This window comes from Anopheles funestus, chromosome 3RL (genome assembly GCF_943734845.2).
Source record: "Anopheles funestus chromosome 3RL, idAnoFuneDA-416_04, whole genome shotgun sequence".
NCBI classification, from domain to species: Eukaryota; Metazoa; Arthropoda; class Insecta; order Diptera; family Culicidae; genus Anopheles; species Anopheles funestus.
Window position 1 is genome coordinate 77888857 of NC_064599.1, and position 18567 is coordinate 77907423.

The window sequence follows — 18567 nt, forward strand, 5'->3', positions numbered from 1 at the left end:
ATTTTTTTATTTGACTAGGGCCCTTTGTACGGAGGTTGGAATGCAATTTCAAACCCGGTCAGTCCTATCGTGTAGAGACTGCGGTCACTACCGGCTGCTCCTCATTTTACGATACTGTAAAGCTTTTTTTCTTCGGATGTTGATAAAGTAAGGAGACTGTTAATGCTTCCTTCACGCTGTTTTATCATCAAATATATCAAACATAATTCCATGGAACATTTCGTAGATAAAGAAAGAAAAAAACAAAAGTTACTCACTACAATAGAATTTATCTCACAAAAACAAACACAAAAAATACACGTTCCTGGGCAACGGAAAGAACAAACAAATAGCGTAATCGCAATGATAAATAATCGTTTATAACATTCTATGTACAGGGTAATACATCGCGCTTCATTGGGGGAGCAGCTGTTTGGCGGATTATTGGGGATGTTTTTGTTCTAGGGAGGAATTTAATATCGTTCTTAAACAAACATATTACTTCGCAATCACTGCCCTAATGCGCACGTGCACTTCGCTTTATATTAATTTGTTACATACGTCTACCACATATATTTAGTTACAGGTTACAGAGTTGTTGTAGTTTGGCCTTTTTGCTTGTTCGTAAGATTAGTAGTAAATTATGTTTGTAAAAATCGATGTGTTTTGCGAAGAAAAAGGGTTCATTAATTTGGACTGTGCTGGGTTCGTTTTTTTTTTTAAATTGTCAAAAAACAAACTACTTTTTAAAAAACGGGGAAAGAGTCTCGAGTCTATAAAAGAATTTTCGGTATGTATCATTTTTTTCTCGATTGCCTCACGTTGAAGGCATACAAAAAGACAAGAGTGTTTTTCGGTTTTGTTAAAAAAAAAGATACATAAAGGAGAGCCTTTAAAATAACAGTTTCGATGATGTTACGTTTTGTTAAATTAATTTTGCCTAAATTAAAATATTGTATCTGATCCTAGTTTGTCGGCTTATATTCGATTGTTTTACAAACGAAGTCAACAACGACGTACGAATAAGACTGAATTCGCTACTATATGTAACAAACATCATCTACACGCACTTTTGTTACTTAATTAAATCACAAGCTTTTTCGTTAGAGGGGAAAAATAGATTACTTTAAAACGGTGTGCTCCGGATGTGCTGTTGTCTAGCTGGCTGATCTCGCTGGCTGTTGCACCTGTTCCGAAAGCATCATAATGCACTGTTCCTGCGTTACGGCGGACAGTTCACGCAACCACTCATCCAGTAGGACGGCCCCGATGGCTAGGTTTAGCTGTCGCTCGCTACCGACACTGTAGTTGGCCAGCCCATGCTCGAGGCTGTTGTGGTGCGGATGTACATGATCATTACCAACGCTCTGTCCGATCAATCCGTTGGAAGCATGATCACCACGGGATGGTGGTGTCGTGTCAATTGACATGAACTGTGTTTCGGCTTCGCGTGATTCGCGTCGCGAGCTACCGATAAGCAGACCGCTTGGTGGTGTTATCGGTTGATGTCCGACAGACGTTGATGATCCTCCCAATTGTTGCTGCTGCTGCTGCTGGTTCGAACTGGAACCAACCATCGATGCAGAGGTAAACGTTTGCGACTGTCTACCGTTTGGTGATTGGTTTAATCCATTATTGTTCGATCCTGATGTGACGGGGTGCGTGAACAATGATAAAAAAAATACAATTAAAGCGGATGTGGTCCAATGGTGGAAAGTTCGCATTGAGGAAGAAAATAGAACAGAGCACATCAAACTCGTTTTTTCAAGCTTAGCAGCCAAAAATAAGGGCTACGAGAGAGAAAAAACCAAAGTAAAAAAGGAGCATCATTTTAGGAAGAAGGAGCTGATTAGTACAGTTCATGCTGGTCTACGATTAACTACGGGGGTTTTTCCTTTTTTGCTGGGACTAATTTTATCAAACATTCTACTTTTAGCAATACGGAAGAAAATTAGTACAAATTACTACCAAACGCACACTACACACACACATATATATGCACACTTAATTAGTGCTTTTATGATGCAAGGACACCAATAGCTACATGAAACTTTTTACCAAAACGTGGGGTTAATTTCAAACAAACATGCTGTTAGGAACATTAAAACAAGTAACATAAAAATGGATCCCTCCATGTTTATTATTTATGTGATAAACGGACCGACCATTACACGAATAGTACGGAAAGGGAGCAAACACAGGGAGTTGTGATTCAGTTTTTAAGGTTTATGCTTTTTATGCATATTTATGCTTTTCTCTTTCTAATATTTATACAGTATTAGATCTTTAACTTACTTCGTGACGTTTTACTATAAATGTTAACTCTTTTTGAAATATTTTATATTTTCTTCCTCTTGACTTAAGAACATTAGAGGTCATTGTCATGCTGGTCATTTCTGGATTTCCTTGACTTGAATTGACTTTCCTTGGAGCTATTCTTTTCCTTGGAGCTATTCAACAACATCCCAGAAAGGAGATAGGGAGAAAAGGTGTAAATGAGAGGAATAATATTGAACAATGTATCCTTTTCACCCTTCTTTAATTGTCACAAATTAAGCTAAAGATCTAAGAATGTTTTTTAGGAAAAAAAAAAATGCAAAATTGATAATGATAATGTACCATGCAGGGACAAAACTCAGCAACGGTACACAATGCTTAACTCACATCACATTCTATACACATGCAAGTTGCAAATAATCGTCAAGCAGGAAGATAAACATGGATATTACGGTTCGAGGTAAACTAGCCGAAAAAAACCGAACCGAAACGTAAAAAGGAGTGTAATGGAGCGGAAAGGAGCAGATAACAAATAACAAATAAGGGCTGATGATATTTACCGGTAAAAAATTCAACTATCTGTGCTAAACCCGATGAAGCTGAATGAGGATAAACAAGATGAATATTGATATGTGGCATAATTATAATCTTTAATTCGGCAGTATAGTATTATAGTATTTATGCATTGAATGGGCAGCTTTTGAGCAAAACGCTCAACTGTATGAAAGGTGATGTTGGTGATGGTCCATTTGCTTTACTAGCTACGTTTCTTTCTTTGCTCCCCTGCACACACGGTAAGTAGACGAGGCGTTAGTTATTGTATCGATAAAGAAAGGCATTTATGGCCGCAGAGCATGGAAGTGTAGTAGACATGAGTGGCGCGCGAGTGTCAGGCAAAGGTGGGTGAATCACAAAGACCAGAGTGTAGTTAATTCATATGCGTGTGTTTTGAGCTGTGTTTAGATACAAGTACAGATCCGTTTGCAGCAGGATATGTGGCACCAAAAAACGCGAAGCATCGTGAGTTTAGTGACGAACACAATGATAAGCCATAAGACGGAAACGTAATTTCGCGTGTACGTGATAGAGAAGTAGAAGAAGAAGCCGATGAAACAATGTCTAAAAGAAGCTACAGGTGATGGTAAAAGAAATTAATAATAAAACACAATAGTAAAAAAGATACTACGCACGTGAAGGGAAAGAAAATAAACTTTAGACAAGAGCATTATAACTTTACACAGTTCCCGAAATAAAATAAAACGCTGACGCAATCGTAGACGGTAAATTAAGTAACGCAATCAAAAAAAAGACACATGGTTAAACGATAAGCACGCATGAATTGGTCGCGCGTTGATAGGATCGGTGATGAAAAACAGAAGAAAAAAGTTTCGTTGGCGTTGAAAAACAGCAAACAGCAAATAATAAAACAGAGAAGAAAACGGAAGCAGTGAAGAAAAGAAAGTAACAGATGATGTGCTCTCTTCCCTTGCTGTGATCGCCGTTTGTTCGGAAACACACGCCAAAGGAAGATGAAATAGAAGAAACAAACGCTAATGAGCTGTGAAATTGAAAGCAGCAGTGAGTGAGTTCCAGCATGGAAAGAGGAAAATCTGTATCGAAAAAAGGTGAAATAACTTGGCTTGTGTAGTATTGTTTTGCCCTTCCACGGGAAAGGGTTTTTTTTTCTTTATCGGACAGCAACCGTACAGAAGAGACAACTTACCCACAGAACCGGGCCGCCGAAAGATGTTAGAGAACGAGTTGCTGATGCTTTTGCGTTTACCGTCCTGCCGTTTGAATGGATCGTACGATGAGCTCGGTGTTAGCTGCATCGGGGTCGTTTGCGAAAGGCTAGACGTCATTGAAGAACCGCCACCATTCAACAGCTTACCGCTCGCAGCGGATTCGATCGCATTCTTCCGCATATTCACGAGCCGAAATTCACGATCCACTAGGAACGAACGTGCCATATCGACGATCTCGAGGGATTCATCCGTGTCCGGTAGTTCTGCATCGATTTGTTGTTTCAGTATCTTTAGCACCTGTGGGACAAACAGACACAAATAAGTAGATTCTATGGAATATATTAAAAATTAAAAGTAAATACCTGATGGAAGGATGGTGTATCGGAGGTGGTTGGTATGTCCGGACGTAGCAGTATCGAGTGTAGCAAGGGTAATGGGAAAAGCGTCAAGTGAGTGATCAATCCCGTGAGGTGTAGATTCACGTACAAGCAGTTACTTGTAAACGTTTGCATTTTGCCCCAGATCGCTGTTAAAAAGGGACCTATATTTGCGGGAGAAAAGCATAAAATTACTTTCCGATCAAATGGCTAACAACGCTCACCTAACTCAATTACCTAAACTAACTGTCCCCTGAGCGAAGAGATCTTCCGACAGATCCAGATCACCCATCGGTTCTTCCCGTACGCTCGATACCTTCCACGCATCAACACGATGCTGTTGCTTTAGCTGCCCAAGGTCCTGTTGTGGCGCTGCCAGTGGTGTCATTTCGTTGGTCGCTTGAGAAAATACATTCAAACTTTCGTACCCACTGCTATCACCGATCGATTGTAAACTATCGAGCTGTTTGCCACCGGATGGCGCGATCGATCCACCGAACATTATTGCACTGGAAGCCGTTGAGCTGGTCCCTGTTACCGGTGGATGCTGTTGACTGTCGCACTCCCCTATACCGGAATCGATCGAAAACTCGCGGAGAAAATCTTTTATCATCTGCACCTTCAGGGCACGGACATCCTCCGGATTGACGATACTGTTGTTGTTACTACTGCCACCACCGTTGGCATTCGTTGCGCCTCCTACACCCACCGATTGGGACAGCGAAAAGTTGGCTTTACTTAGTTTTTGGTAACGGTACACATTGTTCCACTGATCACAGGCATGCTTGCATTGTACGATGCGATTGCGTGCATCGAGCAGGTACGCTTGGTAGTTCGCTAACAGTGTTTCGCCCGTCGTCGTATTCAACCCGTAATGATTCCAGTTGGCACCGATCGTTTTGCTAACGTTAAGGTTGGCATTATTGTTATTGCCACCACCACCGTTGTTGTTGCTGTTGTTGCTTCCACCGATCCCAAGTGTACGATGGTTACCCAAAGGTTGAACGTTTTGGCCAGCAATACCCGTGCTGATACAGCCATTGTTGATGCTCAGCACGCTGTTCACCTTCTTCATGATGTCCGGCGTAATGTTAAGGAAGTATTCGACGGCCTGCGTGTATGGATCAACCCGATTGATTTTATACCGATGCGATATCGGTACGTGCTTGCAGTGCAGTAAATACTTCAACATTAGCTCGAGCATAATGTCCTCACAGTTCAAGCTCAGCAGACTGTCGAACAGTGAAAGAGTCACCATACATAGCTACAAAAGAAAGGTTTTGAGAATAATAAGCAAAAAGATAATATGAAAATGCATCTAATAAACTAGTGTTTAGCTTTACAAATCTTTTTAGAAGTGTGAGTCATATGAATCTCATTGAAGAATCATTCAAATCATGGCTAGACGCTTGAAAGATTAATGAATTACTCTCTTGTAAGTTACTAATGTACAGAAATTCATATTTTTTTAAAGTTTCATCCGACATATGTCGCCGACATATACTCAAAAGACTCAAGGATCTCTAATATTCATGAAACTTTTAAAATTTTCTCCGAAACCTACCGTTTATGTCAATGTTAACATTTATAAATTTCCAACAATTTTTGAGTTTATCTTCTGCCGTAAAACTTTCTGATTAATCTTTGAGAGCTTCAGAGTCACTAATCCAATTTATAGATTCATTCAGGTTTACTTAACGCTACAATAAACGGATTTATCCGTACACACAAAATGTTTTATGGCGCGCTCGTGTACTTACCCGCGAATCGTTGCTGTTTAATCGTTCCACCAACACGTCCAATATTCGCTGCCCATCAAACTTTTCCTCATCCAGCAGAAAGCGAATCACCAGCTGGATTAAGCCCGGTTCCGTGATCGATCGTACGATCAAATCGAAGTACGCCATCGCCGATACCTGCGACTCAACGTTCGTCTGGAATTGACCTTGCCCTTTAAATGTCTGCTTTGCCCAAAGAGGTTACGGAAAATGGTGCGTACAAGAGTAGGTTTGGTTTGTGTTTTGGTTGCCGAGAGGTTGATAAATATTTGGTTTTACGAATTTGTTAGGCATGATAAAGTTTTGTTAATTTGAAGTGGGGTTTTTTTGTAAATTAATATGCAATGTCAATTCCATCGCAAGCGCATCCATGGGATGAGAGTTCGATATCAATAAGTTCATCAACAGTTTGCCAAAGTTCGCAAGCGGAAACCAGGTAGCACATTCACAGCATTCGAGGCCAAAGATGCAACACACGGTTCAACGCGATCAAATCCGAAACGGAGCAAACGGAAGTGTTGAAAAGAGGAGGCGCACACAGAAAAAAAAGTTAACAACAACAAAAATAACCGCAAAAGAAACACGAAAAATCATCGAAAAATACACAGAAAAAGGTAAAATATTGAATCAATTATTTTAACAAAACGCGAACATTGTTAGATCATAAGCGAACAAAGTGAATAAGAGAAAGGAATAAAAAAAATGGAAGATACGCAACACGCGCGCTCGATTGTGAAGGAGATAAAAGTACGAGAAGTGAAGTGTAAGAAAGGAGACAAATGTAATAAAAAGAAAGAGAGAGAGAGAAAAAGAAACGTAAAGAAAAAGAAGAAATTAAATAAATTAATTTAAGAAAAAAAACATTAGCAAGTGTTCCGTAATGCCAGTCTGTGAATGCTATGGATTTAAGAAAACACACGGTTCAAACACGTACAGTGGCACCCGGTAAAGGAACAGGATGAAACGGAACACATCTAAACATAACTTCCGACATTTGGTGACAGCAGTTATTGTATGAGTCAAACAAACAAAATGGAAGGGATGCGCTATTCAACAGTTTTTTTTGCCGGTGAAACCTACCCAAAAAACAATGTCTCTTCTTCCGGTGGGCAGTACAGGGAAAAGGGAGGAGGGTAGTAGAACGGGGTGGAACTTGATAGAACGTGACAATAGCGTAACAAAGCGAGGTGAACACTAAACTTATAACTTTACAACAGAAATAGGAAAAAGGTGTGGTAACCTGGTATATTCCTTGATGGTGCTTTCGAATGCGGCGTGTTGTGCGTGAAAGTGTGGTTCCATGTTTGGCCATGTGTGTGTGTGTGCTGTTTGTTTCGGTAAGCAAATTCCCATTATGGACAATGTATAAATATGTCTTTTTTCCCACAAATTCAAACACCACCATTTTGCTATGTACACAGAACGTGGAAGGATACAATGTTTTTATCGTTTGCTTTTGAGAACACAACACAAACAACGCGAAAACAGGAAAAAGAAAAGCAACATGTAACGGACGATCAAAACCGAAGATAAGCTCGAATGATAAAGAAAAGTAACAGTACGATCAAGCATAGACGAAGGCAGCGCAAAAAAGTATGCCGAACAAGTGGCAAATGCATACCACCGTAATGGTGAATAATTGTTCTTCCATTACAGTGCCATGCCGATGCCGAGATTAGTAACGGTTCGATTGCCGATCCGCCAGATCGAAGAAGCGATGGAAAGTTTTGTGCGTTTATGTGTTGCAAACAACTGGCGGGAAAGATTAGCGATAAGTAGGACAAACGCGTGCGTGTGCAATCGAACATGGATGGAGCAAAAAAGGGCGGTGTGGTTATAGTGCAGTCGGATGGTGACGCCATCCGATTTACCTGTAGAATGGCCGGCCCGAGAACCGGTACCAGGAAGCCCTGGTAGAGGAAGTCGAGCAGCTGCTGGCGGATCATCGTATGGGCGACCTGTACGACCGCGTTACAAAACTCGAGCGAGTTCATGAACAGTGTCAGCTCGGGCATCTCCGTCACATCGTCGGTCGTGATGCGATACCAGTCAATGGTTTTGATTTCGATTTGGTTCGGTAGGCGCGAGTACAGACCACCGAGCCCGGTTACCAGTACCGGACAGATGGACGAGTACGTTGCGATGTAGGTGCCGACGTTGGAGTTTTTCTGCGACAGCGCCATACAGAGCAGCAGTGCATCGCGTGCCTGATGACCCAACGAACCCTCCCGATGGACGTACGGTATCAGCAGCGAGAAGATGATGAAGCTGTCCGGGTTTGAAGAAGCAAACAAAAAGGTAAATATATGTGGCGAGTTTAGTATGGTCCCGTGGCGATAATCACGTCTCCGCGGGGAGAGGGGGGATTGCACACCACTTACTTCGTGTGGCCACCGTTGCTCGTGTGGTTGCTTTGCTGTGTCTGCGTGGTGGAGAAGAAGAACAGATCGAGCAGGTGCACGTTCTGCATCAGCACCACGCACAGTTGATTGAGCAATATGACGAGCCGCTTCTCGACGTCGGGCGGATAGATTTCGTTCTGGCTCGAAGCCAACAGTTTTAGCAAAGGTCGCAGAAATGGTTCGTGCACCAGCAGCTGATGACGCGAATGGCTAACTAACTGTTCGTACAGCTTCAACTGTTCCAACCGTACAGCATTTGCATATCTGGAATGGGTAAAGTCGAAAGATGAAATGGGAATGAGAACATGTTGAAGTTTTTTTATTCGTATCGATAAGCCATTCCTCCTCTTACCTTCCCGTCTTGATGCCCCATTCGTACAGTTTGTCCAGAAGGTTTTCACTCAGCAGATGCTCCAAACAGGGCGCGGGCGGTGCAGATTGACCGGGAAGGCTGAGTTTGTTACAGTGATGCAATTCCACCAGCAGCAGCGTTACCATATGGTCCAGATGTGTCACCACACCCAGCACATCGTCATGCGATTGACTTCGATAGTTCTAGGAAATGAAAATAAAAAGGAGCGTATTGCATTAATGGAAACATTTTTGTTTAGATTTAAGGTTAAGAGACTGAGAAAATATGTGAAATTCAAGATTTTATTTCACATGTCTGATTTTTCTTGGTCATTAATGGCGTAAAACTGAAAGCATTTCCACAACCATCTCTTGATTTTAATTTCTTATCACTAAGGATGTTTTGCAATGCGAGAAAGGTTCGTACAACTCATAATAGCTGATTTCCTTCCAGTCCCAACAAATACAAAGTTTGAGCCGTTTGAGCTGCTTTACTTCAATTACGTGCGGTTTTCGCACAATATTGTCGTATCTCTCCTATATCTCATCTTCAGCCACAATCTGTTTAAAGAATGGGTCAATTTTATTGATGGAAATTCGATCCATGTTTCATTGTGTCATCTGGTGCAGTGCCTGAAGTTAGGGCTTTCTTCGCATGTTTTATAGGCGATCTTTTGTTAAGTATCGTTTCTCAAAGAAACAAAGTTTGAGAAAGTAAAATACAATTGAAAAATAAAATTAATTTTATTGAGAGTGATCCGTCCGAAGGTTGACTACTTGCTGCTCGGCTAAAAGTTGCACCGGTTGACAGCTTGAACCCCCTTAGTACCAAGTTGTAGGTTGACATTCCAAGAGTATCAAGTTGTCTGCTGCATGCTCGTAAGCCACATTACTCTTTACTTCAACCTCGATTAGTTCTTCTGTGGTTTTCATCGACATTTCCGATGGAAGCAAATAATGGATTTCTTTTTTGCCGATCTAAATAAAATTTAAATCACCAAATTAACAGAGCACGAACGATGGAAATGGCCATTTCAGGCACAATGTAACATCAACCCATAATTATTTCCGATGTGTTAGAAAGATGGAAAGCAAGAGTGAGGAACATATGTGCAAAACAAAAGAATAAACATCATCCGACCGAGGTGCGATACTCGATATAATTTTTATTTAATTTGTTAATAAGGAGAAAGCGTTCCAGCGCGTTCATCATCACCATCATCATCATCATCATCGTCGTCGTCACGAGTAAAGCACGCTACAAACTTCACACTTTAGTAGCTTGCAGCGTGTGCAGCAGCGTATTACTCGCTGGTACGGCGTTGATCGAAGCGCGTAAATGCATAATTGCAGACCGATGCACCCACGGAATAACAAACACACGCCCTACACCATTACCACCTTACGGCCCCCTTTTTTAGTGGTCTCAATTTTCCCACCATCGTGTATGTAGACCTTGACGCGGGACAAGGGGATCAAGTCAGCAAAACGGCCAAGTCAAATGAAATCGAACCCAAACAAACAAAATCCTTCCTTCTTTACGTTAGTTGCAACCAAACAAGCAAAAAACTATTTCCCTTACGCAGCAACTTACAACTTCCATCTTTCTACAACATCCTTATCCACAGTGCACGATGCAATGCGGCACAGAAATGTTGCCTCGCTGCTGCCGCAAATAGAAATGTTCGACACATTTACATGCTGTTGTTCTTCTGCAAGTGTCGGCAATTGGTTTTTTTTTCTAGTGCAGTAGGTTGTGTTGTGCGTTATCAAATGGGAAGCAGGCATTTGCTGTTTGTTTTGTACTTTCTTTCTTTCATGTTGTTATTGTTTTGTTTGTTTCTTTTTTTAAGTTTGTACTAAGCAGGGGAAAAATTGTGTGCTTTATCGTGTTGTTAATGTTTGGTTGAACACGCAGTAACTCTTGTTGGTTTTTTATTACTTTAAAAAAAATTATTTGTTTTTTCTTGTTTGTTGATAACATATGTGGGAATATATTTTTTTTCAATTAAATTTTAACAAAATTTAAAAATTAATCCGACTTTTTTAAAAGCATTAAACTACTACTCAAAACGATTTGAAAGTTTATAAAATTCATTATCTTTTAAAATAACATGATAAAATATAAAAAATGGCGATTAAAGCGACCAGAAAGTTGTTTACCATTAGAGTTCTTTATTTTTTTTCATTTTTTTCTTTTATAGTCAAGTAAAAAGTGGTTGTTTAATTTTGTTACCGACTGTAGTAGGGTTAAAAATTTATTTTCTTGAATCTAAGTCTTGAGCTTGAGTCAATACAATTAAAAAAAAGTTTGCAAGAATATTGTATGTACTGCAGAGTGGAGTGTAAAATGCTTAATGTCCACGATCACGACTGGAATAACACAGGATAACGTACAGTTATTCACATCATACCACAACCATACAAGAAAAACATCACCCAAAATCTTCCCCCCAAGAAAACTCGGCGTCGGATCACACACTTTGCGATCAGAAGAAACACATTTCTACCAAGTGTATGTTACAAAAGGTAGTAATTATCGTGGTAACCATCATTACGGCTCTTACGAAGAGGGCGAGGGCGATCGCAACCAACGGCCGGTTCCACCGAGGACGGGAGGTGTGAGAGAATTATACGAGAAAGATTACGCACGATGATTGTGATGTCTCTGTGATCGCCTTTCGGTCTAATGCGACGTGAGATGATCTGTCCGGTAGCAGTCGCGTGTGAACCATCGTACGCGACATGGCGAATGTAGGGCACGGCAAGAAGCCTGAATTCATTATGCTGGAAACTTGCGAAAGTGAGCTTTCGTTCATGGCCTGTCGACAGTCTCGACACATCTCGATCGATGGATCGTGACGCTGTGGGAAAAGGTTTGAAGCTGAACCTAACAAATGTGGAAACTTTTCTGAGGTTAGACAAGAAGAGAAATTACAACAAAAAAACCCCAATTTGTAAAAGATAAGACTAGCAGCTCTATGTATCATTATCAATATTAGACCTTATCGGTTCTTATGTGTGAGTTTCAGACAATTCACTGCAATACGAACAACGGGCGATTTCATCTTTATAAACGTGTTTCATGATTCATTGCTGTGTGACTGTCCTGTGAACTTCTAATAAAGCAGAAAAAGTCCAGATAAGAATGTTAGTTAAAAAAAAATCCGAGTGTAAGCAAAGCATGAAACATTATCGCAAAAAAATCAAGCACAAAATGGAGCTTTAATAGCCGAATCGAATTAAATTAAAACAAGAATAATCAAGGTTAGAGCAATAGAAACGACACACAAACACACAAAACCGATACGACATTATCTCTCCTCCGCGAGGGAAATCGCTCAAGCTGAACGGTTGATTAAAATTATTTCAATTAACGCTTCATACGCTTCGTTCGCGTAATTTATCAGCAACAAAGGGAGTGCAGGCGTTTCCCAGGGTTCTGGACCCTGTCAGCCACACCTTTTAAATAATGTGCTCCAATATTTTGCGCTTTTTGATTTAAATTATTCATTTGCAATTTGGTGCCTTTTTGGGCTTCCGGATTTTGTGTCAGATACGCTGTGTCGTGCTAATTAAAGTTTGTGCAATTCCATTGTTTTTCACCTGAGAGAAATGGAATGAAATTCTCCACAACATTTCCCAGCTTTTTTTTGGGCAAATGTATTCATATTCTTTTGGGGCGAAAAAGAAAAACCAAACTTTGCCATGTAAACTCTCCACCCTCTCTCCGCAAAGGTCATTACGACGTAGAATCGCGCACGATTTAAGCTGCATCTTTAATTGGCTTATAACGTAAGCATGGTTTTGTTTGTTCACCACTGTACCATCAATTGAGATGCAGGGTTACTGTTACTATGTGAGATTGTGTTTCTTTTTTTTTGCTCTGCCATGACTCTTACACGACTGTCTTTCGTCCATTGTGTTGCTCACCTGCGGGGAACAACTGTTTTAATTGACCGTGTGCGTGGTGGGCGAATATCAAGAGCACAATATGTACGGATGGTGTTTTTGTTGGTCTGCAGACCAACACGTTGAACAGAAACAATGGGCCCGAGAGAAGATGGCACAAAAGTGCAATGAAGGTGTAAAAGGTTGCATTGTGGGCAGCAGACGCGCGTCACGTTACCGCACCGAATGTTACGCATGTGCGACGGTGAAATGATCTGTACGCGGCCAGTGACCGTCCTTTGGCGATGGTGGTGATGATGGTCTTGGGCCGACACGTTGAAATTTGGAGGTGTAATAGACGTCTGCCAAGACAGTGCTCCAGCGCAAGCAAGGAATAATTTTTTTTAAGTGACATTACAGTGGAGTGCCGATTATCCGTGCTCATCGGGACTCAGCCCTTGCCGGATAAGCGAATATCACGGATAATAGGCAGAACAATTTTTATTGATAAATATTAGTGTTTAGTGTTTAATGGATGGGCTTTTTTTCTAAAGCAAGATGTTAATTTTCTTATTTACATTTTGCAAAGTAAAGTCTGTTCTTTTTTTCAAATTTCAGCAAATTATATCATTCCCTATTGAAGCTTTTATTTCTTGCCATCATCGGTTTTGCATTTCATATGTCAATTCTCCTTCGGAACTGTCATTTCCGAGCTGCACGGATAATGGGACAGCCGGATAAAAAGTTCTCTGAAACTCTTCCAGTTTTAATTTTTAAAACATGTGTTAAAAGTTGACAAACATGATAACTCAAAAACGGTTCGTAATGTTCAATTTTGTAACAAAATATCTTCTGCGATTAAAAAAAGCTATCAAGTTTTTTCTACCTGACGAAAAAAACCCTACAATGTCCATCGAGCAACAGCTTGCCGTTAGAAGTGTCACCAGAGATGGTGTAGCGACCATAAGAGTTGTTAAAAGTAAATCTTTAAAAAAATCCGAAAATGATTTAATGATGCAATTCAAATCTAAATGTATTAAGATTCTAATTCTGTCTGTCAGACAAGTTGGGCAATGATGGTCATATGCATCTAGAAGCAAATGTTCGAGGAGAGAAGTCCAGAAGATTTATAAAATTTGTTAAGTCTAAAGCAGAGTAACTTGAGAAGAAAGATCGCAAAAGCTCGGAACTCAAAAATCAATATATGTAGGTATCGTAATATTTCTTTTTGTTATTTAGCTTTACGATCATTATCGATCTTGGCTTACCTTCGCCCGGATAAGTCGAGATTTTAACTCAACAGTTGAAAGATGTTTGAACCATCTGAACCAACCAAAATAAATATTATAACTTTTCTACTCAATTCCCCTTATCTTTCTCTCTCTCTCTCTCTTTCTCTCTCTCTCTCTCTCTTTCTCTCTCTCTCTTTCTAAAATTATTATTCTTCGCCAACGCAACGCGTTCTGCATCGGTGAGGACGACGATCACCCCGGAGATGATGATCGCGTGTGTGAGGCCACGTTTGGCAAAGAAATTTCGCGATGCGTGGGCCACGCCACCACCATCGCAAGCTACCTATAGTACGTCTGATGGTTATGTTCCGGACCGTCTCTTGCTTACGTTTTCGCCCGGAATTCGAAAGTAAACCAATGGCACAAAAATTGCCGATTGTCGGACCGCGCACCATGATGTGATCGTGCACGCATAACCATTTTTTTTCTTTTTCTCGGCCAGTAGATCAAAACATTCGGTATCCTTTTTACTAATGGTAACAATAAAAAAAAGCTCACACTATAACCATATTGCCTTTTTAAATTATATGATTAAGAACGTGAAATTTTTCGATTGTTGTGCAACCTAAAGACGCTTTTATCGGAAGTTTTCATACACCATAGGTGAAAGTTGGAATTGAAACAGCATTTAATAATAAAACCGAAAAAAGGAGAGAAAATTGCATGACACACAATTAAGCATAAAATAGTTTTCCTGTGTAGCACCTTCCGTTGCCGGTTTCCCGGTGTCGGTGGGGTAGAAGAAAATCGGATATAGCTTATTATTCACGCTACAATTAAAAATCTCTTCCATGCATGCGGAAAGAAGATATTAGCGACGTCGCTTTTTGCCGATTGAAAAGTAGTTCATAATTTTGAACTAAAGCACCAAAAGGTGTAAATAGTTTCAATTTACAAAAACCCATATTATATTTAAAAATATTATAAAAAGACGACAATATTTTTTATTAGCAATTTTAATAAATAAAAATCAATTATTTCTGCAACCATAATTTTGTGATGCAAACCGATAGAAATTGTTATCTTAATCCGTAGTATTTCCGGGGAAAAAACACATGTTTCAACCACATTCCGACTACAGTAACGCAAGCCTGTAGTACCGTTTGTTACGATAATCCTGCTTCGAAAAAGGCAATTGTTTACGCAACATCGTACCTAGCTGATAAGCTTAGCCAACGACCGAGAAAAAGGTGGACATGTCACCGGAACAAACCTCACAAAACGAGTTTTTTTCTCTTATAGCAAATAGCAAGAGAAATAAATAAAAAAAACACCCTCCCATTGCAAAACCATAATCAAAAGGAAATGAGTCTAAGAAAGTGTACCGACAGAGCATCAAACATCATTCGCGTGTTTCGTATTATGTTGCGGTGCATTTTTTTTTCGCGACCACACATCAATGCGACGGAATGGATGAAAGTAAACCGTTTCGGGAGCAGGTGTAGGTAGGTGGACCGGCTGGCTCGGTACGGGAGATCAACGAACCGCGAAGACGTGGACCTGTGCATCACCATCACGCGCCGTTGATGGCATTTGGTGAATGTTGTTTGGTGTTGATGCTAGCGCAACAGGCCCGAAACCCTTTCGCTGGACAGGGAGAAACCCGCCTTAGACGATTCCCGTCGTCACACGCGGGATGGATTGCTATTTAATATGCCGAAACGATGTTGATTGACACGGCGGTAAAGAAACATTTCGCGAAGGGAAAGCATAACCAGCGTGGCTTTTCTTTATCCCTCTGCTTGAACCGCGCTGCTATAAAATGCGCCAAATTGGTATTTAATTGAAAAAAAACAGAAGACTTTTCAATGGTATGTTAAAACATTTTGCAATGTAATCCACTCTTTTTGAACCAAAAAATGCGTTTGTTACAACGTCTTAATGGAGGTTCGTTTTTTTCGTTTTTTTTTTTGAGCATATAAATGAAACATATTAAATGTAACGCGGCAAATACAGCTGTGCTTATAAATATGAGCTGTGTGGAAAAGCATTACATCATTTACCTTCTTGCTCACCATCAATGGTAGTTGCTTACAACTATTCACTTCACAACGGGCAGCGGAAAGTGTATTTTTTTCTACACAAGGCCATTAATTGTTTCATTTTACTCCGTTTTTTTTTCTCTTCCAAATAGACAGTCCTTCAATCCATTTGATCCGGTCGTGAATTTCATGTCTAATGTATGGTGTTTTTGGGGTGAAACAGTAAGCTTATTGGCTGTGCTGTAAGAATCGCCATGCATGACTGCACCCATTTTCTCTATCTCTATGAGTGGGTTTTTGGAGTCGATGTGCTGCTTCCTTTCGTATAGTGTCACTGTTACTGGAGTGCTTAAAAACCAGACGAATAACAACATATTCGTTTAAGGGAAAAATCAAGAACTTTGTAGTTCGTACGTTTGTTAACAAAAAATCCCTTTAATCGGTCATCTGTGTTCAAAATTATTTAATAACCCGGAAGCTATCGTGTTTGGTCCAGAATCTCTGTGGCGCAATCTTAAAATGATCTTCATTATTGCATCCCTTAACAATTTATTTGTGAGCAGTAGACAATATTATTACATTTAGTTCACACTTTCTTCATGTTACCTAAAAGAAAGCAAATACAAAAGGGACATTTTAAAGATAAGAGCACCTTGTAGTCATATACCTTACCTCCGATCGCTGTATGATCTCGTACGCCTGCTGCCAATGGATGCAGAAACTGTCGTAGCATGCCTTGGGATCGCATTCGGTTGCATCGAACGGGCGAATAACCGACAGCCCACCGCCCCCGGCACCGGAACGCGCACGGTCATTTGCACTGTTGCTACTTTTGCTGAAACTTTGCCGCAACGGGCTCGATCGTAACCAGCTCATTGTTGTGTTGTTGTTGTTTTTTTGTGCCTTCTGCTTCTATAAACCGTAAATCGTTTTTTTTTCCTTCGTTGTGTGTTTGTTTGTTTGTTATTCGTTGGTTACTTTGTCGTTCCGCTAGTGCTTCCTTTTTTGAACTTGTTGTTTTTCGACTCGACCACTTTCAAGTGTGCGGAGTGTGTGTATGTGTGTGTTGATGTGTTTCCGCTCCGGTCCCGTTCGAATTTTAAAGCCGATTGCGATTGACTATTGCTCGTTTGCGCGTATATTACACAACGGTGCTGACCGAGAACGGTAAGCCGTTTGGTGCAAATCGTACGAAACTCGTGAACAGAATACACTAATCCATCCGGCAGCCATCGAAAGTGGTTTTGCGGGAATCGTTTAATCACTAATTCCCTTTTGATATTATTAGCACGTATGACACATCACTTTATTTGCACTGTGGAACAACATAATCCTAGACAAAAAATGAACAATAGAAGATTTTTCTTACATAAAATACACTTTATTTACACTACGCACACACAAACACGGTAGCTAAACATACACTGAAATGCCTTGTACAGATGTCTGATACGCACATTGCATTAGAATATAATGCAAATGCAACGCACAACTGAGGACGCGGAAGGAAAACACACGCTTCCGCAGTGTGGTGCATTCCGTTGCGTATGCATTATTGCTCTGGCCATTCACAAACATAAAAACATTCCCGTTACGTGTTGTTGTCTACCCACAACCTGACAACATGACAAGGCGGTAGGGGATGATAGAAGGTGGTAAAACGCTAACAACAGTTGAAAAGAATGTGGCCACGCTCGGTTCAACATACACTTGAATCTGGTACACTCAGCAAACTAATGAACGGCCAGATCGTCAAGCACGATACATTCTTTTCCATTCACACAACGATCTTGCTATGTCGTCATCACCTTGGCACTGCGCGAGAATAGGTCACGTAGATTGAGGAAGAAGTTAACCGTACAGGTTGAACAACCATCCCCACCGTTTCGTACACATTCAATATCAACGCAAGCAAGTGCGCCAAACGCACCCAAAACCAGACACCGCACTTGTTCCTTAACGTAAAAGAAACTCTACAAAACAATTCAACCCACAACCAACCCCTGATTAGGGCATTTACTTTCTCCAACACGACGCATAAAAATCTGCACTTTTGTATCACTCGCGACGGGCGCACCTTTACCTTGCTTGACGTTAACTCGTGCGACCGCCGATCGGTGTGCACATGGTTGAACTACACTTCCTTTTCGCTTTTTAATCACCAAATGATGTTGTTTTATGCTATTATTTGGTTTTTCCTTTTGCGACGATAAAACAACATCATGCCTGCTCAAATTTCGTACATCATTTGACGGGTGGAGTTTGACAGCGTTGCAATACACCACCCAGCGAACAAACTTATGACGTGTGTTGTCATGGTTCAATTCTGCAAGACAGTGAAACGTCAACTCATGTTTGATGAATTAGCTACAAATTTAACAAAAACGAAAGGATTTTTCCTACTTTTATAATACATAAAATTAAATGGGATCCCCTTCTGAACATTTTTAATCAAATTTGAAGGTTTTGAACAACTATTGGTTTGAAATATTG

At 40.5% G+C, this 18567-nt stretch overlaps 1 protein-coding gene across 7 annotated transcripts; it reads right to left on the bottom strand.

The window, feature by feature from the left end:
* Nucleotides 1-249: 249 nt before the first annotated feature.
* Nucleotides 250-18351, bottom strand: LOC125768158 (FHIP family protein AGAP011705). Of its 7 annotated transcripts, none has more exons than XM_049435456.1 (11): nucleotides 18158-18351; nucleotides 16747-17407; nucleotides 8911-9113; nucleotides 8538-8822; nucleotides 8028-8424; nucleotides 6139-6339; nucleotides 4616-5642; nucleotides 4364-4542; nucleotides 3980-4298; nucleotides 2817-2855; nucleotides 250-1624 (listed from the first exon to the last, which is right to left on the bottom strand). In XM_049435456.1, exons 2-11 carry the CDS (start codon nucleotides 16948-16950, stop codon nucleotides 1137-1139), a joined length of 3342 nt encoding a protein of 1113 aa, XP_049291413.1. In that variant the 5' UTR covers nucleotides 16951-17407; nucleotides 18158-18351; the 3' UTR covers nucleotides 250-1136. The 7 variants fall into 7 exon arrangements, with proteins under 7 accessions (XP_049291413.1, XP_049291414.1, XP_049291415.1 ...); XM_049435457.1 differs by having other exon boundaries at nucleotides 18152-18351; XM_049435458.1 differs by having other exon boundaries at nucleotides 6139-6312; nucleotides 18095-18351.
* Between the last annotated feature and the right edge of the window lie 216 nt (nucleotides 18352-18567).

Coding starts and splice junctions, on each gene's coding strand:
- LOC125768158 (XM_049435456.1), bottom strand. CDS start 16,950: ATGAGCTGGTTACGATCGAGCCCGTTGCGGCAAAGTTTCAGCAAAAGT. Junction 4,543..4,615: donor TCAGGGGACAGTTAGTTTAG/GTAATTGAGTTA, acceptor CCGCAAATATAG/GTCCCTTTTTAACAGCGATC. Junction 1,625..2,816: donor GATAGTTGAATTTTTTACCG/GTAAATATCATC, acceptor CCGTCACATCAG/GATCGAACAATAATGGATTA.